Source organism: Panthera uncia (assembly GCF_023721935.1).
Source record: "Panthera uncia isolate 11264 chromosome A3 unlocalized genomic scaffold, Puncia_PCG_1.0 HiC_scaffold_12, whole genome shotgun sequence".
NCBI lineage: Eukaryota > Metazoa > Chordata > Mammalia > Carnivora > Felidae > Panthera > Panthera uncia.
Genome location: NW_026057579.1, coordinates 38,698,026 through 38,724,137, shown reverse-complemented (window position 1 = coordinate 38,724,137; position 26,112 = coordinate 38,698,026). Strand labels below are relative to the sequence as shown.

General features: G+C 53.1%; 1 protein-coding gene across 1 annotated transcript in view; it reads right to left on the bottom strand.

The window, feature by feature from the left end:
* Nucleotides 1–22,812, bottom strand: part of MYT1L (myelin transcription factor 1 like) — a 106,748-nt gene extending 83,936 nt beyond the window's left edge. Inside the window, exons 1-3 of the mRNA XM_049652016.1 lie at nucleotides 22,758–22,812; nucleotides 22,553–22,586; nucleotides 22,196–22,258 (exon numbers count right to left, since the gene is read on the bottom strand). Of these exons, the coding sequence (XP_049507973.1) occupies nucleotides 22,196–22,258; nucleotides 22,553–22,586; nucleotides 22,758–22,812 (152 nt within the window). The remainder of the gene's footprint in view (nucleotides 1–22,195; nucleotides 22,259–22,552; nucleotides 22,587–22,757) is intronic.
* Nucleotides 22,813–26,112: the final 3,300 nt, after the last annotated feature.

Sequence of the window (26,112 nt, the reverse complement as noted above, 5' to 3'; positions counted from 1 at the left end):
GTCCGGCAGGAAGTGGCCGTTCCTCCCGGCAGGCGACGTGCTGGGAATCCAGTGTGGAGACTCCAGGGTCTCGGCATTCCTTGCACAGATGCCCACGCAGCCCTCCCCTCAGCAGACAGTGACCCCGTGGCAGTGACCGGTGACCTCGGTGACAAACTCTGTGCTTCATTCTCTCCAGAGAACATTTTTTTAAGCTGATCAGGTCTCGGGGGTGAAGAGTTGGCTCATCGGCTCCGGGCCCGGAGCGGCCCATTGGGGTGGCTGCTTCTACCCACGCGTAAGACCAGTTTCCCCGCTGTCAGGTCCATCGTCAACACGTCCAGCCGTGCCTGGTGCCATCGATTCGGGAGTTCTAGAGGATTCCAGGGTTCAGGTTTCGTCAGGGCCACCCGAGTTTTGCCTGTTGTTAGGGGCCGGGCGTCTGCTAGATCTCACAGTACTCAACTCTCTGCTCCTTCGCCTCCAAAATTCTGGTGCTGTTTCTCCTTTCCCATTATTTTTCCCAGTGTCCTTTTGCCTTTAAGAACCAGAATCTTGGCCGCTGTTTTAGTGAGGTCTGCAAGGCGGCCCGAGCTAACAAGTGTGTTCAACTCTTTCTGGAACTTGGACATTGTCTACTCAATTTTCTTTAAGTTTATTTATTTTGAGAGAGAGAGAGACAGAGACAGGGAGTGAGTGAATGGGGGAGAGGCAGAGAGAGACAGAGAGAGAGAATCACAAGCAGGCTCCACACTGTCAGCACAGAGCCCGACAAAGTGCCTGTTCCCACAAACCGCGAGATCACGACCTGAGCTGAAATCAAGAGTCAGACGCTTAATCAACTGAGCCATCCTGGCGCCCCGACTTAATTTTAAAGAACTTAAAAAATATGGCTCTGTCCTACCTATGTAATTTTATTTTGTTTTTATTTTTTATCATTGGCTGCTTTTTCTTTTCTTTTCTTTGTTAAAGTTTACTCATTTGTTTTTGAGAGGGAGAAGGTGTGCATGTGCACACGAGCGGGGGAGGGACAGAGAGAAACGGAAGAGAGGGTCCCAAGCAGGGTCTATGCTGTCAAGCGGAGTCTGTGAACCGTGAGCTGAAACCAAGAGCCAGACGCTCAGCCGACTGAGCCACCCAGGCGCCCTTCCCGTGTATTTTAGATCCCGCCACATGGCCCTGGAGCTCTGGTGGTGGCTGCCTGTTTCCCCCCACTCTCCGCCCGCAATCCCATGCCCACCCATGACCGTTCCCTCTTGCTGACCCTTTGAAATCCGTCTTGAGGTCCACCCTCCCGTAAAGTCACTCCTGACCAGTCCAGAATTCAGGACTCTCTACTTTTAGGAACCATCTGATACCTTGCACCAATCTTGTAAACCACCTTATTGTGGTCTTGACTTTTTGAGATGCATTTCCCTTATCATCTCAATTCAACTGTTTTCTCCTTGGCTTAGGGACTGTGCCGTATAGTTAATTGTTCTCAATCCTCGCTGTGCCAAATGAAGGAGTGGGTCTTTGATACGTCTGTTTCTATCGATCAATATTATTGGCACTTTCAGAACGGGCCCACCAGTCTTAGACTTGATTTTACCAGCATCTGGCTTTCAACAAAATGTGTGCTCTCTCCTCTCCCTGTACAAAAACAACATTTACTATCTTTGTCATTGACGAGACTAGAATGTTGAGAATGTTAGGATAAAATTACCCCAAGAACCAGGCTACCTCTTGGCAGTGAGATTAGAAAATTAAACCGCTTTGTAAATACACATAGACTTTTTCTATTTTAGTTAAAAATGTCAAGCGGTTGATAAGGTTTCCGGAAGGGGCTGGTCCATCATGAGCTAGTGAACTGCGTGCGAGGAGATGCTGCTGACTACGGTAACACCCTCAGAGCGGTAGGGTCTGGAGGAGGTAGAAGCCTTAGAAATCGCCAAATCCATCTTTCAACCTAGAAAATGAAGAAACCGAGGCCACAGGGATTAAGTGGTGTGCACGGGCCGACGCGTGGGGTGGCATCAGACCAGACTTTGCGAGCAGCTCTTCTGTCGGGCACCACGCGGTAGAGGCTGACGCCAGCCAGAAGCAGCACCTCCGTGGGGGGCCCTTCCGCACCCCGCAGGCATCCCGCCCGCACCGGCCAGAGGAGGGCGTCCCCGGAGAGAGCTGCGCACGCAGATACCAGCGTCGGCTTCTCTCGACAACGCGGCAACTTCAACTTTGTCTTTCTGAACATTTACAGGCTGACGCCGGCCCTCTTGGTCTGAAGGGTGCCAGGTCACACGGAACATTAGCAACGGAGGCCACCCGGTCCGCATTTAGTCCAGATGAGGAATTTAACGCTTGAGGCGGCAAGTGTGACAATTCCGTTAGTGAGTGGCTGTTCCGCGTGGTACCGCCACGGGCACTCAGTGCCGTGGTAACGCTTAATGTGGCAGGAAGACTTGGCACTTGGCACCACCCACACCGGAGACGTGAAATACGTCACACTGACGCGGCCGTCCCAGCTTCCGTGAGCCGCGGTCAGTAGGATACGCAGGAAGAACTGAGAAGCGTGCCACTTGCATGATGGCACCAGGGACAAGCGTGTAAGAAAAGGCATAAAATAAAGGGCTAAAGATGTCCTTTCGTCTCTTCCCCAAATACATGCTAGATTATTCTCCTTCAGGCGCAGTAGGACACGATACTTTGTCTTCACGTGGTTGCTCAGTTGCGAAGTATTTAAAATTCTGGTAGTTGAGGGATTGAGTTGTTTACAGATTTAGTGTGGGAATGCAGGTGATGCATATGAATGTCCGTGGCTTGTGTCTATCATAGATGTACATTTTATGTACACACACGTGCACACACATGTGCTCGCACACACATACATATGCACACACATGCACACACACATGGATACACATGCACGCATACAAACATGCACACACATGTGCTCACACACATGCACACATACCCACACACACCCACATGCATACACACACAAGCACGTGCACACACATGTACAATGCTTGCCTGAGACGCACATGTGCACACATGCACATACACACATGAACACATAATGCACACACGTGCACAGACATGTGCACACACATGCAACACACGCCTGCCTGCATATGCACACACACAAGCATGCACACACAGTACACACGAGTGCACACATGTACACACATGCACACATGTGCACAGTGCACATATGCACGCACACCCACATGTACACAAGCTTGCATGAGATGCACACATGCACACAAACACATAGTATGCACACACGTGCACACATGCATGTGTACACACGTGCACACACATGTACAACGAGCACACACACGAACACATAATGTGTACGTGCACACACGTGTGCACACATGTACACACAAGCACACACATGTGCACACACACACGCACACACATGCACACTCCAGGCAAGATATGCCCTTGATAGAAATTTGAAGCTTCTTAAATATGCATTTTCTAATAAGCAAAATATATAAGCTTTTACTCCACATAGGTTTTCAAAAGCTGCTCTACAGTTTTGTCGACAGCAGGCTACAAATAATGAGCCTGGAAATCTGGTCGTTCTAAAGATTTAAGAATGTTTTCTTCATAACGTAGCCTCGATTTTAGTGTCTGTGGCAACGGCTAGTTACAAGCTGTCGCCGCTGCACATTTTTGCCGAAGAGCAACCTTATCCCCAAATCCATCTGCGTTTGGGGCCCCGCCCCCGGAGCCGGATGATATCTCAGCTGAACGCAGCTATGTTCATTCCCGTTATTTCCGTCTCCGAGTCCAGGAGGCGTGCTGGGCCTGAGGAAGCACACGGCAGCTTCTTTATTGCGTGACTGCCCTGCTCACGACCCGGCCCAGGGTGTGTATGTGGCGCAGCCACGTCCCCGTGCGGGTGACTCTTCGTCACAGAACACCACACGCGCGGCCGTGGGTCCGCCACTCCTCCTACCACCTGCTCTCCTCCCTGAACTCAGACGACGAGATGCTACGTTCTCTGTGGCAGGCTGCTGTCTGCTTGGACAGGCAGCCTGCTTGCACACGGTAGCCGAGTGAGAAGCGCTGGGGGGCACCCTGTTGGTTTCACACGAGCCGGAGTGAAATCTCACGGGAAAGGTGCTCTGAGGACAAATTCGGGGCCTCCGCCGTGCCCCTCCTCTCAGGATCTCTCCTGGATCCTCTGAATGTGGCGTCTCTGTCCCGTCTACCTCCAGCTTGCTTGTCTCTATGAGCAGGGAGGTGCCCTCAGGGGACACGGGGGTGCCCTGTGTGGCTGCGCTGGTGGCTGTGGTCTTTCAGAGTCCCCAGCCAGAAAGGAGGTGCAGAAGTGGCTGGCGGGGGAGGCGTGCTGCATGGTGCAATCACACTGCTTTATTTAGGTGTGGTGTCCCTGGGAGTCTTGCTTGGGTGTGAGGTCCTGGGGTGTGTGTGTATGTGTGTGTGTGTGAGGCAGTTCTGTCTCTAACTTCCTACACGGCGGTCCTCACTTCTCTCCTCTTGCTTTGAAGCTGCTCATGTGTTTAGGCAACAAGGAGGAGGACTATCTTCCTGGGCACAGCTGCCAGGGACCTGGGCACACCTGGCTGGGGTAAGTCCTCGGTGTGGTTTGTCTACTTATGTTTGTTTTATTGAGCACTTGGCTCATTTGCAGAAAGACACGGGATGTTTTGGTAGCAAGGCTCTAACCCTCCCCGCGGGTCCCCCACGAGCGCTAACAAGGGTGGGAGGCTTCCTCATCGCCCCCAGCACTTTGCCCCTCCAAAGGGGACAGGCTTCCGAAGCCGTCTTCAGATGCGGCTGGACCCGCCGAGTTCACTGCATTCCGGGTCTCATCCGGGTTGTAGAACTTCTTTCTTTTTTAAAGAAACTCAGCACTGCTGCTTTTACATGGTGCAGACACCCTGCTGGGGCCTGGGGAGGAGGGAGCCGCGCATGGGGAACGCAGGAGAGGCGCGCGCACTGGCCTTCGACTCCGTACTGGGTTAATGGAAACGGTTCTGCCGCGAGGCACTTAAATCTGTCTCCATTTTTAACAGTAAGGAGACAGGAAGTTTTTCCAAACTGCCAACCTCTCCTCCCTGTGAGCAGAAAAGTAAATCTTAGTCGTACAAATGCAAAGGTTCTGAGACTGTTTGTTCCAGAAATGGATGCCGGTCTGGGACCAGAAAGCTCTTTACTGACGAGTGGGTCTGTCCTTAACTAGGGTCTGCGAAAAGAAGGCACCGATCAGATCCTCAGCACTTTCAAAGGCGTCGTCTGCAGCCGGGGGCCACAGACCAGGTGTGTCTGGGGGTCTGGAAGCACCGAGGGGGCTGTGTCGGGGATGCCCTTGTTCCCTGTGAGACTCTCGCCGGGCCAGGGGGTCGGGAGGTTGCCGAGGCCCCTTCCTTGTAGGATCCCGTGTGTTTCCTTGAACAGTTCCCACGTCAACGCGGTTCCTCACATGTTTTATTGAGATAACAGTCTCAAAAATGTAAAACTCCCCAGTGCTAAAAAGAAACGAGTGAGGGCCGGTGTGTATAGCACGGGTCTGCTTGGGGATGAGTTTCCCAGAAGTTGAGACACGGCAAGAAAGGTCAATAGTGTCACATCAACTTATTGCAAGAAAAACAAACAACAGAAAAACCAGAACCCAAAGCAAAAAGGCCGGATCCTACAGGCCGTTCAGAGGTGCGGCTCCAATGTGATGTGCCCGTGGGCTTCCTGGGCAGCACACAGCACGACGTGGCCCTGACCCAGTGGCAGCCTTGAGGGAGAAGCCTGAAGCCAGACGACCCCGCCTCTGCCCGTATCCGGCCCTTCCCGGGTCAAGGGCTTTGCCGTCTGAAGGCTGGCTTGGAGAGGGCAGAGGGGGCTGGCTGACAGTCCTGGCCGTCCACTGCACGGTCTCAGAACGGTCCCTGCAGAGGCCGGGCCCAGGACTCCCCGAGCGGGGACGTCAGATTCCGGGACCACAGCAGGCAGGTCAGCCTTTGGCTGGAGGCTGAGAACCCAGAGTAATTCCGTTTCTCCGGAAATGACTCTCGTATAAAAACAATTTCTCGCCGCTGGCTGAGAACAACGCACGGGCTTCGCTACTTCTGGTCCTTCCACCGCATCATGACAAGAAAACGTAGGCCGCCAGCAGATGAGCCGGTGAGCTCTGGGCTGGGCAGGCCGGCGGGGTGCGCACGCGATTACCTGACGGTGCGGCCCTGCTGGCTTCCTGCCCCCGGCGAGGGCAGTGACCCTGCCGCACGTGGGAGTGCCGAGGGGCCCACCTGGATGTGCTCGCTTACCTTCTGAAAGATGCCCGCGTGCCCCAGACGCGAGTCAGTGTCAGACGTGGGACAGGCCCGCCATTACAAGGGGCGTCTGTCCTCAGGTACCTCCACACAGGCCGGAATCGCTAAACTGGGAATGGCAGTTGGGCGAGCGAGTGGCCGCCTGTGAGTCCCCGTGCTCTGAGCATCACCGGTTCTGTTCCCTGCGCCTTTGCGGCGAGCGGAAGGACCCTCATACGTATCTCCACTTCCTGGGCCGCGTGGGTTCTGTGAGCCACCCCTGAACCCCAGAACCTCAGGGCCGTCAGATTTCCATTGAGCTGGAAACAGAAGGCACCAGAGAAGGGCACGGGGCTCAGGTGGGAAGGACTGAGCCCAGAGCCGGCGCACAATTCTGGTCCCCGGGCCCCGAGCTCAGTGTCTCCAGCTCCCTGGGGGCGAGAGAGCCTTCTGGCCAGCGTGCGAGGACGCCAGGCCGCAGGTGCGTCCAGAGTCCCCTCGCTCCACAAGGCTTTGACGTCACGGCAGAAATGCTCCCAGCGGCACAGACACCTGCACTGACCCTGGCGCCTCCTCCGGTCCCCCTGCCGGTCCTGGGCCGCGCACCTGGGAACCGCTGCCCCGAGGCCACGCTGGGCCCTTCCCCGCCTCCCCCTTCCGCCCCGTCTGCAGGCTGTCCTCACTCTCCACCCTGCTCCTGACCGCAGGCTCGGCTCACGATGTCTGCTCCTGTCCCGCACGCCATCCTGAAGCTGGGGCTCCGACCTCTCCCCGCCGGCACACGGGAGGCCCCTCACCTGCTGTCCTCCGCACCCCTGCCCTGGGGGACGGCCTCGGTCCCCGCGGGGAACTTGCTTTTCTGTCCTCACTGGGCTCCCGGCCCCCTGCCCCACCTGCCCCTTTGAGGGCTGACTCCCCCTTGCGCTGCCCCGTCCTGGGCCTCGGCTACCTGGTGGGCGGCCGCCCCTGCGTTCCGAGTCCACACCCGGGCACTGGAAGAGACGCCCACTCTGGTGGCCAGGGGCCTCGGCGCTCGGCACACGGCTACCTCGTCGCAGGGGCGCAAACGCTAGCCTCGCCGCCCGGCCGACGGGCTGAACGAGTGAACGAAAATGTGGAGTTTCCCCACGGGCCAGGCCTCATCCCGCATTGCCTCCCTCTGCCCGAGCAGCGCAGTCCCCCTCGCTCGCCGGTGGGAGGCTCTCCCCTTGGGAGCACCCACCAGCCCAGGAGCGTGCGTCCACGTTCCTCTGCCCCGCTGTCCCTCGACGTGACTCCATTACGGCACCGGGGACGCTGTGTCCTACGTGTGTTTCCACAGGGAGGTGCAGGTGCTGTGGGGAGAGGTGCTTTCCTCCCCGGGATGTGCTCCAACACGCACAGCAAGTTCCTGACGCTCGGTGCAGAGGCAGTTAGCATCCGGGTGGCGCCCCCGGGCCTTCCTCCGGGAAAGGGCACAGTGTCTTACTATGGACGGTAAACTGAGGCAGTGTCATCTGCTCACGTGTAGGAGTCGCTCTGTGTTTTGCCCGTTTCCCTTATTCAGGGTCTTGCATTTCGCCAGTAGCTTCCCTTCTGCAGGCGTGTAGTGAGGGCCCACGGGGAGCCCGCGCTGTAAGGGGGCCCGCGGCGAGGCAGACGGAGAGGCTCTGTCCCAGGGGTCGAGGGCCATCCGTCTGGGAAGCAAAGTTTCCACACGGGCAGACGCGGCAATAATGGAGGGGCGTGTGCAAGCATGTGCTTGGCGAGGTTGGCCTTGGTGACACGTGTTTGACGTGTAGAAGGGAACCCGGTCTTCAGAGGGTCGTGACCACTCCTTGCACAAAGTGAGAGCCGTCGGGCAGTGGCTGAGGTGGAATGTGGGCTGAACCGGGGGCTTGGTGTCCACCTGTGTCTCCCACCTGCCGGGAGATGAAGTGAATTGTTCCAGACCCTTCTGGTAGCTGGAGCCAGAGCTGGGACAAAGAAAAAAAAAAAAAAAAAAAAAGTCTTCCAATTTCCAATTCCAAAATGTCACATTTGGAGATCTGTGTCCACGTCATTTCTTAGGTGAAGGTCACCATGAACAGCGCCTGGTGTGTTTATAAGTGAACGAAAGAGATCGAAAGTGACGTGGCCTCCTGTTCAGGCATTTTGGGGTGCACGGCAGAGCTCGTGTGGAAAGCCAGGCCCGCGGCTGGAGACGGGTCTCCGTGGGCACGCCTGTCTCGTCCCAGCCTCCTCCTCCGGCAGCCCCGGGCCACGGCCCCACGATCCGCACCTCTGGACGCATGCCTCCCTGAGTGCTGCACACCACAGGTCACGGCTGCTCCCAGGGCGGGAGGCGTCCCCCCCACTCCCCTCCAGGTATCCTTTCTGCTGGACAGCGAGCCCTCGGCCGTCAGCATCGCGGGGCGTCCCTCCAGCAGTCCGTGACGTCACATGGTCTCGCCACTGCCTCTAGGCTGCTCCCTACGAGCCCTGTGATTTCTGGAGGAAGCGACTGGCAGAGTCCCCGTGTTGGGCTGGAAATGCAGCCCGTCCATCTGCTTGCCCCTGCTGGGTCCCTGCTCCCGGGATGACATTCGCGGCGCTGTGCTGATGTCTGTCTGTCCGCCCGGTTCCTCGGTGCGTGTGTCCTGGGGCCGCGGCCAAGGGCAGCTGCCGCAGAAAAGGTTTGCTGGACCCCCAGCAGCTCGCCCCAGCCACACCGTCGGGGTGGGGTGGGTTCCCAGCAGCGGCACAAAGACGCGCAACGTGCGGGAGCCTCTCATAACCTGCAGAGGCCCCGGGGTGACGGCAGGAGCGGGAGAAGGACTCACCCGGGTGGAATCTCTACGCCTGTCGCCCGCCTGAATTCTGATCGTTTTAAAATCTAGAGACATTTTTGTGCAGTGTTCACACCCGGAACGGCAGCAGTGGAAAAAGGTAATCTACGAAAATGCTCTCCAAGTACTCCACAGTGTTTCTTGTTTTCAGGAGAAAACAGATTATAAAGATAAAAACAGCCCGCACGAAGGGATTAAAACTGCTGGTGGTTTCAGGCGTCAGGGCTGAAGGCCGAGCGCCAGCCTGCGGGGCGCACGGCATCCAGGGAGCGGGTGCCGTGCGTGCGAAAGGCTTACGTGAGGCTGGTCGTGGGTGTCCGAGGCAAGAACCCTGTTATCATGGAGGCTGGGGCCCGAGGCCACGGGGGTCGGGGGCAGGCCTGGGCGTGCTAACTCGCCATCAGTCCCTGTGCCCGGAACACTGCCGGCTTACACGATTTACTCCAGTAACTCGATGGAGACAACTGTGGGATCTCACGTACCGTCAGTTTCCAGAAGACTAAGTTAACCAGCCTTCTGGTCACTGGTAGCCCTGTCTGTGCAAAGGGACGGAGGCCATCCCAGAGCCTGCAGCGACCGGCCGGAAGCAGGAGCAGTCCAGGGTCGGCCTCCCACGCACCAGATCAGCTCTCACCATCGGGAAGGGATACGTTTGGCCAGAGTCTATCCAAGTGCATGGAATGATGGAATGACAGGGTCACGGTGAACGGGGCTGTCCCCAAGCTCCGAGTGTTTGGCGGGTATAGATCGCTATCAGTCCCGAGCATGGAGACGCAGGGCAGGGAGGGGACCAAGCTCACACCCTGTCCTCCCTTCTCTGTACAAATGAAGCCAGGACAATTTAAGTGGTTGCCTTGCTGTCCTTTGGCATTGCAACTGGTGACAAGAAGAAGATGCTCTAATCTTCCCGAAGTTAAATCATGAAGACACGTGACAGACCGAAAGGAACGTGTCTGGGCACGCTCACCAGCTCAAAGTTAAAATGCAGCGGCATTGGTGGGGGGGTCCTGCTCACTCGTCGGCTGATGGGAGCACAGAGACGCCCGGGGCCTGGTGCTGTGTCCAGGGTGGCAGGAAAAGGACTCGGGGGGAAGACGCCTCCAAGAAACCCAGGCGACGACAGGTGTGCCCGTGGATGTGCCTTGAGGAGGTCAAGGTGACTTTCCACTTTCTCGTGTGCCCTGTCCCTGCACAGACACACTTGTGCTTCGGGCTTTGTTGTCTGGTCACCCGGCTCCTCTTCTGAATCCCGTGCTTGCCGTTCAAGGCTGGGCTGGTGGCAGGGAGGGGTGAGCCGGGTGACCATGACAGAGAGGAGAAGGTGAGTGTCCTTTTGTGCCTGGCGCAAAGCATCGGCCCCTCTGCTTTTGTCCGGCTGTGGAAAACACTGTCCTAGGCTGTGGGAGGGAGGAGCGGTCTGGGGGGCCAGCTCGCCCAAACACTAAGGGGGATCATTCTCAGGCAAGAAGAAAGCATGGCTTTCATGGCTAAGCATGCCATTGTCCGGAATTGTCCGGAAAAGGCACTGTTGAAAATAATGATCAATCTTTTAAAAATGGATCCTTTCACAAATACTATAACTCTTTTTCCAAGAAGAAGGAAGTATTTTAGAAACAATTACATCCCCTATTGTGTGCAATGGGGTAACATCGCATCCTTCTGCTGGTGGGAACGTACGAAGATTCCTTTTGCTGGAAAGAAACTTAAAAGAACAGTTCCTGTTTTCCTGCTCTCCAGCCCCACGCTTCTCCTTATGACAACATACACCAAAGAATCAAAGTCGTAAAAAGGTATCTGTAAAGATACTTATCACACATTTTTCATAACACGAGAAAGTTTCAAAAAACTAAATTATTTCTAACAATAAGAGTGGAGTTGGAAGTCAGCCATGAAAGTCAAAATAAAAGTCTTTACTGATATAGGAAAAGGCTCATGTTATAATGTTCAGTGAAAATAAAAAAAGAAATACAAATTTAAATCCTGAGACTGATTTGAATAAACAGCAAAAACGCATTAAAATCAAAGGAAAAACCCAGCAGCAGTGGTGGCTGACGTCCGGGGCAGATGTCACGCAGTGACCATAACACAATCAATACTCAGAGAAGGCTGTCCCCATTTCCGTCCTTTACTCTAAGTCACTCTGACTCCCTTCAGCCTCTCTGGTGAACAGAGGCCCCTGGAGAGTCAGTTAAGAGCATCTGAAAAGCTAACCCCTTATCTTTCCAAGTTTGGAAGCGTTTCAAAGACTGAGGAGCCCTGCGTGTGCACGGTCCCTCCCCGCAGACCTGGTGCCAGGAGCCGTGCCGCGTGCCCCGTGTCCCCCCAGTGCCCCGATGGCCCCGGGTGGGGGTGAGAGCCACCGGACGCGCCTCCTGGCTAGGGAAGGGCTGTGAAAGCCCCCCCCCCCAAATTCTCCTCTTCTCAGCCTGCACCACACCCCCTTCTTTTCGTGTATTAGAAGTCAGTCTAGGATAATTTAAGAAGTGTCCCCGATAACGGCCATGCCCGCCTCGCAGGGGGGACTGGCGCTGGAGGGGACAGAAGTCCACCGGGGTGTGGACAGCAGCCCAGGACCACGGAGCTGTGCTGGTGGCCAGTGCCAACACCCACGGGACAAGGACTTGTAAACTATAAAGTGCTTCTTGGCATCGTCCTGCCGCTGTTGTTACTGTTACAGGCATTACGGGGGCTTCCCGTAGGGAAGGGGGGAGGGGCTACAGCGGCGTTCCCGATGTCTGCTGGCCAGGACCCTTCTTGGCGGCCACCGTCCCACCACGCTGCGTCCCACCTGTGAGGCCTGTGCCTCCTTTAGCCACCTGTCCTTGGAGAGAACTCTGTCGGCACCCACCCCGCCTGTCCCCACCCCTGGGCCCCCGCCGGGAGGGGGTGAATTGAGAAGACACGAGGAGGGGCCTGTGCCCATATGTGGCCCCACCAGGGCGGAGTCTCTGTTCCTGACCCCATGCCGAGTAGCTGCTCTCCACGTGACGTGACGGGCCAGGTCTGTATGAACAGGGACCCGAAGCATCCATGAGACCGAGTGCGCACGACCCGCGGTTGAGGCCTCTACTCCAGGACTGCCGTCTGGCGGACCCTTCCCCGGGTGGCGCCTCTGCCTCCCGCCCTCTTAGCTCAGCTGCTCTCTGGAGAAGCACATGGCACCGCTGGGCCCGCTCCCCTCCAGCCTGTCCTGCCCACCTGCTCTCGGGGGAGCACAGACTCTCCACTCACAAGCCATTGCGCTGGCCGAGGGGCTCACAAAGCGGTTCGGGCACATCCCTGAATTGTTATGCATTATTTACGAATGGAATTTCTTCCAAGATGCTCATTTCCCTGCTCTCGCTCCCTGGAGTTTTAGGAAATGCATCCACTTGTACGTGAAGCGTATCCCTGGCGATGTTAAATATAGCATTAGGTAATATTCACAGCCCGGAGAGTGGCTACTAAATTACAATGAGTGGATCTTTCAAAGTCTGTTGAATCATACAAATGGAGTGCAGCACTCTCCCTTAGCGGGAAAGGGAAGGCGCGTTTATCTTGAGGATCCATTCTAAGCCCACAAGGGCTCGACGGAGACTGCCGGGGCCCAGGCACGCCTGTCCGAGTCAGGCTCCACACAGTCTCCAGGGCGCGTCCGGCTCTCCCCCCAGCCCGCCCGCCCGGGCCCTGCATCCCTGCGTGCTCCTGGCTGCCGTGCTCTGTTCGGGCCAAGGCCGTGGGGCAGAAACGGCCAGGCGGCCACAGCGCCTGGCTCTCAGACGACACGCTGGCCCAGGGCCTGGAGGGGGCTCCGAGCAGCCCTGAGTCCCTGGACCCCACCCGTGAGTGCAACGCGATGCCCAGAGATGGCTCTGGGGGGTCCCAATCTGGGGCGGGGCTGAGCCTGGCGAGGCCGCCTGGTCTGCCCTGACCCCTTCCCAACCAGGCCCGCTTCCTTGATTCTGCCGTGGGAGGAGAGCCAGATGCAGGACGGCACTGTCCCCGGTTGGGAGTCGTCCTCTGCGGCCACAGGGAGGCCTCGGGAGCGAAGGTCATGGCGGCACCACGGGGGCATGGCTGGGGCTGCTGGGGGGACAGCCCTCCTCCCCAGCTCCTGGGAAATGCTGGGGCCACGTCACGGTCACAGGCAGGGCTGAAGTCTGTGAGGTGGGACGCCAGGCTCTGGCCTCGCGTCCGCAGAAGTCTGTCCGGCCGGGACCGAGACGTTCCCAGGCCGCCCCCCCCCCGGGAGAGGGGAGGAGGACAGATTTGTGAGGCAGCTTCTGGCACTTGGGGTCTTCGGGGCACGGGTTTGTCACCACCCAAGATTTTTCAGATTCGTACCCGCTCCTGCTAGATGCTTCTACCCAGAAGAAGTCTCCTTCCTCTGTTACCTGCAGACTCCCTCTGACCAGGTGCCTGCCTTCTGTATACACACACCTGTTCCTTGGGCAGCGGTTGTCCAACTCAGGGAGCATCAGAATCCCAGACCGCAGGGCCCCCTCCGCAGCGTCTCACCCAGCAGGTCTGGAGTGGGGCCCAAGCACGTGCTGGCTTCCCAGAAGGTTTCCAGGTGGCACTGATGTTCCAGGTCACGGAACCCTACTTTGAGAACCCTTGCCTTAGGGGCACTGACCCCCCTCCAGCTCCAGGGGTGGGCCCGACAGTCAGGAGGGCGATCAGGGAGGGCTCGCAGGTGGCTGGAGACGCAGCTGCAGCACTGGAACAGAGGATGGTGTTGGCAGCTTCTCGGAAAGTTCCCCCTTGTGTTTCCGCGAGGTCCTAGAAGTGACCCCTCCGGTGTCTTCTGTCCCGTGACTCGGGAGAGCTTTGCAGCAGAGGGGCCGGTGATGGGGCAGAAGCCCCTGAGGGAGGGAGGCTCTTTGTTTCCAGTTTACGTGAGACAGTTAATTCTGCATTTTGTAAGCCCGTCGGACGAGGGTTTTCCATTTACTGCAGCTGGCGACATACTTAGTCACACAGAAACTTTTCAGACAAAAGCACTAAAATCTCACTGAACGAAAGCAGCGTTACCGCCAAGTGAGCACTTCCTCCCTCCGTCTCTCGCTAATTCAGGCAGGAAGAGGGTACAGTTTCAATCGGGTCTTGGGGTCTAATGTTTGACACACCGTTTTCTCTTCGGGACACAAGATCAGAGAACGAGGAGAAGGGAGTCCTCACGAGGGTCCTCAAGGTGTGGGTACAGGTGAGCGCAGTGTGACCGCTCTCCAACACGGATTTAAGGAACGGGCTCACAGTGGGGCTCACCAGGCGGTTCCCCCAAAACCGTTCATTGCGAAACAGATTCCGGGCGCTGGGAGCCCTTCCTGGAATCCTCACCCGTGTGCACGCTGAAATCTGGTGGGGGATTCCCCACCCGGAGATCCCCTCTCCCCCCTGCCTGCAAGCTCTCGTGTGGGGACGTGCACCTCACAGCGGGAGGAGCCTGGCCCTTCCCGTCCCAGGGGGAAGAGTTGTCAGCACGCACTGCGGGTCCCACAGCGGCTCAGCCCCCCCGACCTCAGGAACCCTCCTGTCGCGCTTCCCATGGAGAAAGCGGCTGCCGTAATCCCAGTGCACGTGGTGGCGGTCAGAACTGAACTTGGGGAGAACCCGAGATGATGCCTGTTGTTCCCACCAATTTCTGAGGAGTAAACACTCTGTTGATGTTTCAAAGCCATGTTTATATATTCTCATCATTAGTCAAGAAATGAGAGCCAGGTTATAAATGCTACGTCTAGACTTGACCAATCCAGACTGTGAATGCCACCGAGTGTCCACGGGTATGCTTACGGATGTTAGTAACTGCCCGAAAATGCCCAAGTTCCTTCTCTGTGAATGTGGAATTATTTGAAACATATATAGAATTTCGTCAACATCAAAAGTGTGCCCCAAATGCGTTACGTGTCTTGTTTTTCAGATTTAAATGCACCGAATCAGTCACGCTGAGCTCTAAAATACATAATGAAACAGGCAACGGCCAGAGACCTGGCCATCTGGGCAGACGTACTACAGGCAGCAGGCAGACTGCTTTTCCAGGATAATGGCCAGGGAGCTTTGTATTTATTTATTTATTTTTTCAAATAAAGGATGTATTGTGACAATAAAGGTTAAGTGTCGTCTCGGTCTGAAAGGACTGTGCCTGAATCTCGTCTGTCTGCACACATGTGACTAATAATAAGCTGTGAGCGGCGAGTCCGGAACCCTCTTGCTTTGATTCTACTCCATACAGATAAGTCCCCAGATCTCCAAATTTCTGCCCCCTGTACTGTCGTGCAAGCTACCAAATTGATATTAAAACATATATGCCCTGACTTCTGGTTTATAATGCCAGTGACGAACGGTAAAAAGGAGAGGCGTGCCATAGGGTTCACGGATGGGGTGATGGCGTGCACAATGACGGCTCATAAAGAACGAGGGGGGAGTTCTTTATTCTTGCGGGTTCGTGAAGTAAAACACCGATAGCCTGGCTGAGTGGCTTCGTGCACAGAATTTTTCATGAGCGTCCCACGGCGTGCCCTGCTGTATGGCATCCATACATTAATTAGAGCATTCAGCAAACACTGCAGTGTGCTCCATGCACCCGAGTGAATCTTCATTTTTCACATGCAGGCCCTTACTAATTAAAATCAGCTTTGCAATTAAACGCGGAAAATTGTGTTAAACTTTCAAGTGTAGTTAGAAAAAAATGCAATTATGCTGGGGTGTTTTATTTTAATGCAAATGAAATTTCTATCAGTGTGAAATGGGTAAAAGGGAAGTGCAGGGATCCCTGTTTCTGCTTCCTCTTCTCTTTCTTTCTTTCTTTCTTTTTCTTTCTTTCTTCTTCTTTTTTTTTTTTTTTTGGATTATAGATGCTCTTCTCTGTTGCACATTGCAAGGCTCCACTCCACTATCTCTCGCCAGTACCTGGCTCTGTTCCAAGGCTTTTAGTGAGTGCTCTCTGCCAAGGCATGAATAATACAGCCCCCAGGCTGTTGGCAGAATCCAAATGAGGCATGCGTACATCAGGAAGCAAGCCCTCGACTTCAGCTCCAGAACAAGCTCCAGTGAAGACAGGCAATTATTCACCCGCGGCTGCCGCCATGGCAATCACACTGGCGGGTGCAGAGGTATACGAGATGGGAAAAAAAATCTGAATATGGAATGTGCACAACAAGCCAGAGAGAATCCAATAATTTTCTAATGAAAAAGGAAAGCTACCATTTGGAGCTTTTAATTTTAAAGTTTCAAGATCAATTGACTTGACTCAGAATTTTCTAAATTGGGGAGGATTGAAATATGATACTGATACCCATCACCTAGCTTTTGGGTGCTTGTTGAGTGGGCAAGACTCTGAAGGTAGATTTCAGGTCAAATATTCCATCAGAACCTTATGCCCAACAAACACATACTTTTAGAAACTGAAGTGAGGGGTAAATATAAATGAAATCCACTAAATTTCAGAAAGAAATCTGGAGAGGTCACACAACAGATGAGTGAGGAATGAATCCAAGTTAGGGGTTTCCTCTGTCTCTCTGTCTCTCTCACTAGAGGCTCATACAACAATCGCTATTCAGAAAGAAGTAAATCCAACAATTCCAAATGTTCCAGGATGTACATAACTATTACAAAAAAGGCTACGATTCAAATACCTCTACACTGGTTAGTATTAATCTGTAATAGATATTGATATATTTTTTATCATTCCTATTTCTAATTGGCATTGGTGAAATTTCTAAAAACTTTAAGAATAGTGAATTGACCATAATTTTGGCAATAAATTTAGCTTACAGAGATATAGCCCTTTCTAAACATTATTTTGCTTTAACACAAACAATATTTCATCTCAACAGGGGGAGAAAAAACATACATTGTGAATATAAGGCAGTAGAGTTTTCAATCTTCGTTAAATGTTCATAAGTAGATTTTTTGCAGAAATGCTTTGACATTTGGCATTTTGCTCCTATCTTAGTATCCGTTCTTGCAAAGCTCTGGATTAATAACCACATCTCTCCGTCGTGTGGCTGAGCGGCCACAATGATTTTACATAAGAAGTCTTATGTGAGGCTTCTTGTCACCATGTCCCCACCCTTCCTTGAGATGTCCATCTTTGGCCGGGGGGACGTCCAGCTTGAGGTGCCCCCGCCAGCTCCGGGGTCAGGCTCAGCAGCCACGGACACCCTGCGCCGTGGTGTTGCTCACTCCGCGGGCCTTGGCGACATCCACACACTTCCCACCTGGCCTGGCCCCTGCTCCGCCAACACATTCACGGGCCGGCAACTTCCTGAATTCCAAGGGTGTGGCTTCCACACATTCCATTTTCTCTGCCACCTTCCCACCACAGAGATAGCTGTGGACATGTGGGAAACCAGTGGTTTTTCACCCATGGGCGTCTGACATGCTTACACTCCGGGAAAGGAGGTGATGCGGAGGAGAGCAGAGGGGGCTCAGGAAGCTCCTGTCCCTGAACTTGGGCATCTAAGACTTTGGAAAACCACTTAAGATAGTTTTGGGGCACTTGGGTGGCTCAGTTGGTTGAGCGTCCGACTTCGGCTCGGGGAATGATCTCACAGCTTGTGAGTTCAAACCCTGCGTCGGGCTCTGTGCTGACAGCTCGGAGCCTGGAGCCTTCTTCGGATTCTGTGTCTCCCTCTCTCTCTACCCCTCCCCTGCTCATGCTCTGTCTCTCTCAAAGATGAATAAACATTGAAAAAGAAGTGAGTTTTCCCATCTACAAAGAAGCCCCGTAGTTGGACCCATGTTTGAGATACACGAGGGTCTCTAGCTGCCTGTAAGTATCGCTGAGAAAAGTCGTATGCACTCAGGGAGGCAGAATTCACTGAGCCACGTGTGAGGCTGTGTGACAGTGAGTCCAAAGGAAGAGGTCAGCTCACTGCATACAGAAGAGGCTATGTTAGTGCCCTGGTTCATAACAGGAGAATTATTTCTGCCCCGATCGCCAAGTCCGTAGTGTTTTTGTCATACTTGTATGGTGGTAACACGAAACCTCAGGTGGGAAAAACAGAAGTCAGACTCATGTGTCCAGATACTAACGATGCTTCTGAAGAGAAACGTTTCTGATGTTGATTAGCTTCAGGAGGGGCCTGGTCCTTATTCTGTCTTCCAGGGCACAGAGTGTTGACTGAGCCTGGATCCCTGCTTGTCAGTGGATGGCAATTCAGATGTGTTTACCTTCGGCACTAAGGGACTGATGTACCACTTGCACCAGGTAGTGGAACTGTTTCTTTTTTCCCATTTTTGCTTCGGCTGCCCAAAGACTCGGAACAAAATGCAATGCTCTGTTCAAACCCCTGATACGTCCTGGGTTTCTGGTAAAAGTATGTTCCTGTTTCCCTCACATTCTTCCTAATTTACATCTTTGATCCAACTTTTAATTGTGCAGAGTTGTACGCATGTTTACCAGCTACTTCAGACTGTTTATGACCCATGAACATAAACAAATGCCCGTGGGGGCACCTGGGGGCTCAGGTGGTTGAGTGTCTGACTGAAGCTCAGGTCATGATCTCACAGTTCATGAGATCAAGCCCCATGTCAGGCTGTGCACTGACAGCACAGAGCCGGCTTGGGACTCTCTCTCTCCCTCTCTCTCGCTCTTTGCCCTCCCCTTCCCCTCAAAATAAAGAAATACACTTAAAAGAAAATAAAAACATACCCATGAACAGACTGTCTTTTGTTCAAGCACGGTATAGATTTCCCACACCTGCCTCAAATTACTTTCCGCGTGTTCAAATAAATAGATGTGTCCACATACTAAAGTACCTTTTTACTTGACTACGAACTGACGTGATATATGAATAAAATGAAATTATGTCCCTAATAAAATGAAAATACATTCCCTGAATATCATGTTGCTAAAATACCAAAAGGGTGGGTAATTTCATCAAAACCAAGACCCAGGCTGCCACTCTTGTCACACTGGAAGAAGCTGGGTCTCGTTGGGGATGGAACAGCAGAGAAGTCAAGGCCACACCTGTGCTGTGGGTACAGAGGTCAGGGCCACACCCGGGCTGTGGGGTGCGTGCAGACACTTATGTACATAAATAGCTGTCAGAGGGGAGAGACTTCGGTAGCAGGGAATCCTTTAAAGCCAGAAATAATTGAAATGTTACAGATTTGAAATAGCGCCAGTCACAAGATATTAATGTATACGTGAGTCTCATCTACCACGAGAAGCACCTTTTCGGTTTAAGTAGTTCAAGTGTCATCCCTTAGTTAAAAATTACCGGTAATATATAATCACTAGGGAAATGAAAATCAAAAACTACAATGAGATATCACCTCACACCTGTCGGAAATGGCTAAAATCAACCACGCAAGAAACAAGTGCTGGCGAGGAGGCGGGGAAAGAACCCTCGTGCACTGTTGGCGGGAATGCAAACTGGTGCAGCAGCACCAGAGACCAGGGTGGAGGCTCCTCAGAAAACTGAAAACAGAGCTACTCTATGATCCGGTGGTTTCACTACTAGGCATTTACCCAGAGGGAACGAAAACACTAATTTGAGAAGCTCTATGCACCCCTATGTATATTGCAGCATTAGCTATAATCACCAAGATATGGAAGCAGCCCGAGTGTCTCTTGGTAGGTGAGTGGAGAAAAACCACGTGGTATGTGTATATATATGCAGGAATATTATTCAGCCATAAAAAGAAGGTATTATGCTAAGTAAAATAAGTCGGAGAAAGGCAAATATCATATGGGGAATCTAAAAAAAAGCCAAAGAAACACACAAAAAGCAGAATCGGACCTCTACGTACACAGGACGAACTGGTGGCTGCCAGAGGGATGGGGGTGAGGAAGGAGGAAGACGGGTGAAGGGAAGGAGGAGACACAGCTTCTGGTCACGGAACGAGTGAGTCACGGGGATGAGAGACAGAGCACAGGGGACACGGTCGGTGATACTGTAACGGTGTCGCACGGGGACAGATGATGACTACACTTGTGATGGTCACAGTCCAACGTATAGAGCTGTCAGATTATTGTGCTGCACGCCTGATGCTAATGTAACATTGTGTGTCCACCATCGTAGAAAATTATCGACAACATATAGACATCAAAAATAAAATGGACAGCCCTGACAGTCTTGTCGAGAAGCGGCTTATGTGGTCACATGAGTTCTCAATGGTGATTAGTTCTACATAACAAAGTCTGTAAGTATCTCATTCAAAAACTGAGGAAATCGAAGTCCTAAATGTTCAGTAATCTGTCCAACACCCCTCGCTGACTCGTGGCGCCGTGGTGCTGGAGGAAAGTCCTTCGTCCGCCGCCACCATATTAACTGTTTCTACCAAAATGTTAGAAATTTTAACGATTACGTAGACTATGACTTGTGATAAAAATTATGACATTATTTTAAATTCAATTAGAAATGGGTTGAAAAATTGTCTAAAACTGGATGTGTCCGTGACCCTTCTCTAAAGTGCCGGCCCCATCACTCCTGGAAGATTCGCACGCTCTGTGCTCACACCCGCATCGTGTCCCAGAGGAAAATGCAGGCTGGCGGTCTTGAGGCCACCCCCAAGCTAAGCGCCGAAGTTCTGTGCACGCAGGGAAAGAGACCTCGCAGGCAGGTGTGCACGCCCATGTCACGTGGGGACGCGGACGCACCGCTTGATGCGCCTTGGGTAAGAATGTGTTTCAGAGGGTTCTTTGGAAACGTCATGGGTTTTCCTGAAAAACCGTGGTGATGAATTGTCTAGCTAACACCTAATTCAAACTTTCTAGCCAAATGTGATCACTCCTTCCGGTAACAGTATGATAAATTTTAACCATTGACTAATCAAGAGAGGAATAAGGGAAAACCTTGATTTCATTCATGGCTTGCTAACTTGTTTTTCATTGAAAACATAATCAATGTGGTTTTAAAAACCTTTAGATTAAGAATTTACAAAATAAATTCTTATAAAATAAAATAACATACTTTAAGTAAACTAATTATTTAACTTACATACTCAGGATTTTACTATAATATACAATAACAATAATAATATGATAAATTGAATTTAGGTTTTAAATAGCCAGATTCCCTTAGAAACGACCTGTCGTTCCTTTGGTATGTAGAGAAGTCTGATAACCATTTCATCATGGATGCTTGTTAAAAATTCCCCGTCTCCTTAGATGCTAGCATGGGGGTTTGGGGAGTAATTTGTAATTTTCCCCTTGATTTTACTGAAGGACAATCAAAATAATTGCTTGATTTCACCCGTAAATTAATGTTCAGCTGAAGAGGAAATGAAACGTAGGGCAGCGCAGGCAGGGTCACCCTGAGGTGTTTCAGGCACACCTGGTCGAGGGTCTGAGCTTTCATTACGTGGGCTTCCTTCTTGATGGTTTGTTAGGATGAACGACCTTAGTCCTCGCAACCTAATTTGTGAAAAATTAGCTAAAAATTTATTCTAGCCTGTAAACATCTCCAACTCCTCACGACCGAAACCTTCCCTTGAAAGGTAAAGCTGCATTAATAGCACAGGGAAGAAATTCCTTATGGAAAAGTAAATCTAAAGATTGATCTCTTCATGACTCTCAGCCCTAGATGTGCAATACAATTCTGCTGTGATGCGTTTTTAGCAATAATTATCTAGCCACCTGATCTCCTGGATGTTCACACCCAGTGCCGTTACGGACCTAAACTCCAGTGTTTGCAAGAATAATATAATCGTTTAAGCCCCAAAGTCTCATTAGTGTGATCTGTCCTGGATGTTAATCTCCTGCCGGAACCTCCCCCAGCAGCTGCCCAGGTGCCCACCTGGGCTTCCTTTTCCAGGACAGATAAATTATGGAAGCTGAGTTCCTCCAGAAGGATCAGGAAGGTCACACTTTAATTTACCATCCATGACTTGCCACCCTGCTGCTACCAGAATGAGCACGTGGGCACGGACAAATAAGCCGTCCCAGTGAGGCAGAGGGAGGCTCTTAGCAGGTGCCCTGTGTGTGTGGGAAAATGAGTTTAAGGCTGTTCTTAATTTGTGTCATCTTATGTATTATCGTGAATTCTGCCCACCCTCTGAGACTTTGCCCGGGAAACCAAAGGCTGAATTCACAGCAGAGGAGAGGAGGAAAAGACAGCACTCGCTCTTTTCCAGGAATACCCCCCACTCATTTTCGTCCTTGGGTTTGGGTGTCTCAACAAGCCACTGTAGACCATATATAGTGAAAAAGGCGGCCGTTACCTTCTGTGTCTTGCGTATTTGCCACTGACGTGACCGCTGCCGTCACAGCCCGGCGTGGGACAGCTGCAACGGGAAAGAGGTAATTACATGGGGGCTTCGCTGCAGGCGGGTGGGACCGAGCGCTTGGTGGCATCGGGGGAGGGGCACACAGAGGGACGGAGAGGAGGCAAATCTGGAAGGAGGGAACAATTAGGGCTGCTTTTTCTTAGCAGGTCTCAGGGAGTTGCCTCCATCAGTGCAGCAGGGTAGGACCAAGCCGCCGACAGACCGGGGGCGGGAGGGGAGCGGTGTGCCCATTAAAAGGCATGGGTTCTCTACACGGCTTCTGGGGATACATCGTGCCCACGGAGTACTAACCTGAAGGGCTCCTGTATGGCTGGTTCCACGGGAACTGCAGAGAGATGGGAAACAGAGATTTATCATCGATCACACACATCTCTCCCACAGAAAGCTATCGAGAGGGTGGTGTCAGAGCAGGTCTGAGTGACCCTCACACCCAGCTCCACAGGACGAAGGGGACCCTGAACGGGGCCTCCGGGGGCTTGGAGAAGCTCGGACCTACCTCGAACCCCTTTGGACCGTGTCCGATGGCGCTTCTCCTCGGCGTCCACCTCCATCTGTGGATAGACGAGCAGGCGGTCAGTTCGGTCAGCAGCGCGCATGCGGCCAAACACGGGCGTCTTAGTGGCTATGGGGCAACCCTCTGGGAGAGCGACGTGGGGGGAAAGCACCAGGCAATCTAACTGTGTCACTTAACGAAGCAAAGCGGACCTTGACCTTGCAGGGGACGCTTCAGCAGGAGGCCCCACCCTCTGTAACGGGTGGGGGGGGGGTTTGATGAAGCTTAGGCACAGCCTCTTTGCCCTTTTCAAAGACTGATTGGGAGACCTCGGCATGAGTTACGAGTCGCACTTTGTAGCCAGCACCTGAGAGGTAGCCCTTATGTTTGCAGGAAGGTTCATACGTGTAGGCTGGAATCTCCTCGGAACCCAAAGTTGAATCCGATCACACAGTTAAGGGGGGCTGGCAGGTGTGGCAGGACATGTCTGAGCCGGGGGCTGATGCCGTGTCATCTAGTTCCGGGTATAATCACCGTCCACACTGCTCCAAATCATTAGGATGCTTTCCAGGGACGACGAGGCCCTTTGCTCATGGTAACCAGCCCGTTTCACAGGTCACAGACTACCAAACATTTTTGTGTGTTACTGTGTCTGATCCTCACAATTTTCTAAGAAAGGTATCTTTACATCTGTTTTGTAGATAGGACTTGCCCAAGACCGTCTAACTAGGAGTTTTGGTTCAGGGCCCTGAATCCAAGCCACTTGTCTCTACACAATGTCTTTTTTTTTTTTTTTTTTTTTTTTTTGTTTTCTCTTTTTTTTTTTTGAGAGAGGGAGAGAGAGAGAGAGAGAGAGAGAAAGAGAGAGAGAGAACACGAGCCAGGGAGGAGCAGAGAGAGAGGGAGACACAGACTCCTAAGCAGCTCCAGACTCTGAGCTGTCAGCACAGAGCCTGACACGGGGCTTGAACACACAGACCACGAGATCATGACCCGAGCTGAAGTCAGACGCTTAACCGACTGAGCCACCCAGGTGCCCCTACACATCATTTTTATTTTTTTAATTGTAATTTAATTTAATTTAATTTAATTTAATTTAATTTTTTTATAAATTTTTTTTAACGTTTATTTTATTTTTGAGACAGAGACAGCATGAACGGGGGAGGGTCAGAGAGAGAGGGAGACACAGAATCCGAAACAGGCTCCAGGCTCTGAGCTGTCAGCACAGAGCCCGACGCGGGGCTCCAACTCACGGACTGCGAGATCATGACCTGAGCCGAAGTCAGACGCTTAACCAACTGAGCCACCCAGGCGCCCCTACACATCATTTTTAAGCCAAGGGACCACTGCTGGAGGGACAGACGTGTGCTGGTGTATTGGTACACCCAGTATTTCCACATGTCTGGATAATTTATACACGCAAAGTTGCATAGTAGGAGAATTTCACTCAACAGAACAGGGGGGCTGATGGGAGGAGAGCGGTAAGAACGGTCCGTCTGATCGTGAGGACAGGACATTTCAGCCCCATCTGTGATGTCCTTGTCCACCGAAGCTACCAGGAGGCAGAAGACAGGGGCACGAAGTGTCCTCTCCTCCATGCATGGTTTGCCTGCCCCGCAATTTAGGACGAGAAGGTCGCAGCGGGGCACAGAAGGGTCGTAAGGGCATGTGGTCGGTCAGACTCCCACGAAGGAGAGAGCAGGGCAGGTCTGCTGTCACAAGCAGCTGCCGGCGAGGGGTGGCTCTCCGCGGACGCAACGTTCAGGCAGTGCGACACCAGGCTCCTGAGTTAGTGTTCCTGTCGACTGACCGCCAGACCCTCATTCATTAACACTGTGTGCTGAGTATGGCAGCAAATGAAACACACACACAATAAAAAACATAGCTCATTTAATGAGTGTCGTGCCTTTTAATGGAAGACGTGTGTGCAGATGTAGGGCTGTAGATTCAATCAGATACGGATCCGAGAAATCGAGCAGCCAGAGTGAGGTGGGTCATGGAGAAAGGGCTTCATAGGGGAATCTTCGCGGCTGAAGCACTATCTGAATGAAACAAGAAACAGGTCGTGTTTTAAGCCTGTATGGAGACACGAGAGACCCAGTCGTGGGCGAGAGAGAGGGAGTGGGAGTGGGTGGGTGTGTTTCCTGGGAAGCTGGCCGTCACGGAGCTGGTGCCAGCAAGGTCGGTCCTGACGAGCGGGTGGGGGCTGGGGGCCGCGGCCTGGGGGAGAGCGGGGGGCACGTCGAGGGCCTGGCACACCCAGAGGGGTCCCTGCTGCCCCGGTGTGTGTATAGCTGCAGCCGACCCTTGGGCACGGGGCTGGGGATGTCTCAAGTGTATTGTGGAAACAAACTGATTCAGCGGGGGTTGAGAGCCTGTGGTGGGAGCAAGGGGGTGTCCGCAGAGACGGACAGCGCTGGGAGAAGGAGCCCTGTCGGGGTGGTGGCTCCCTCCTGGAGTGCAGTTGTCCAGAACAGAGACGCAAGAAGACAAAGATGGCCGTGAGGGATGTTTCAAGAACAGTCAGCGTGATGCAGGCTCCGCTGTGCGTCCGCCTTCCCGCCCTTGCTCTGGTGTCGCGGCCAGGGCACAGGGTGCGAGATCCCCGAGGGCAGGCACGCTGTGCAGGTTCGAGGTGTGAGTCAACAGCACCGCGGGGTAACGCATCGATGCTCCCAAATTGCTTCCCTACGTGGCGACATTTTCCAAACACTGTAGAATGCTGGCAAGGCAGGTGGGGCCCGTGGGGCCCAGAGCAAGAGTGGGCTAACCCTCAGGAAGTGATGGAGAACGTACCAGGCCACGTCCTGTGGAAATGCTGTGTTTCCTGCCACGTGGCCCGCCATGCCGTAGGACTGCGGATGCAGCGATTGTGGGGTGAAATCCTACTCTTTAAGGAATTCAACGCCGAGCACTAGCTTTCCGCTAGGGTAGATAACCTGAAAGCCGTTCTCACTGGGGCACGAGGACGTTTGGACGCGCTGCAGCCAACCCATTCTGGGAGGGCCAGGGGGGCTTTCTGGGGAGGGGTGGAATCTGATCTGAGTTTTAAAGGTTAATTGCTGGGTTTAGATTAAAAGTGGGTGGGGTGCTCATGTTCCAGGCAGAGGGAATGGGATGTGCAAAGAGGTCTGCGGGCTTGGGGGTGCGCTCAGGTCACCCGAGGAGGGGAGGGCGGGCTCAGCCCGCCCCCCCCCCCCCCCCCCAGGAGCACATGGGCCACTCACCCTCCGTTCCTGACACTCAGGCTCTGCAGTCTCTGATGGGAAAACCCGCCTGTTGCTTAGGACAGACCTTGTGGCCAAAGGGTGCGAGGCTGGCATCCCTCTGTGGGTATTAAATGGAAAAACTCAGCCTC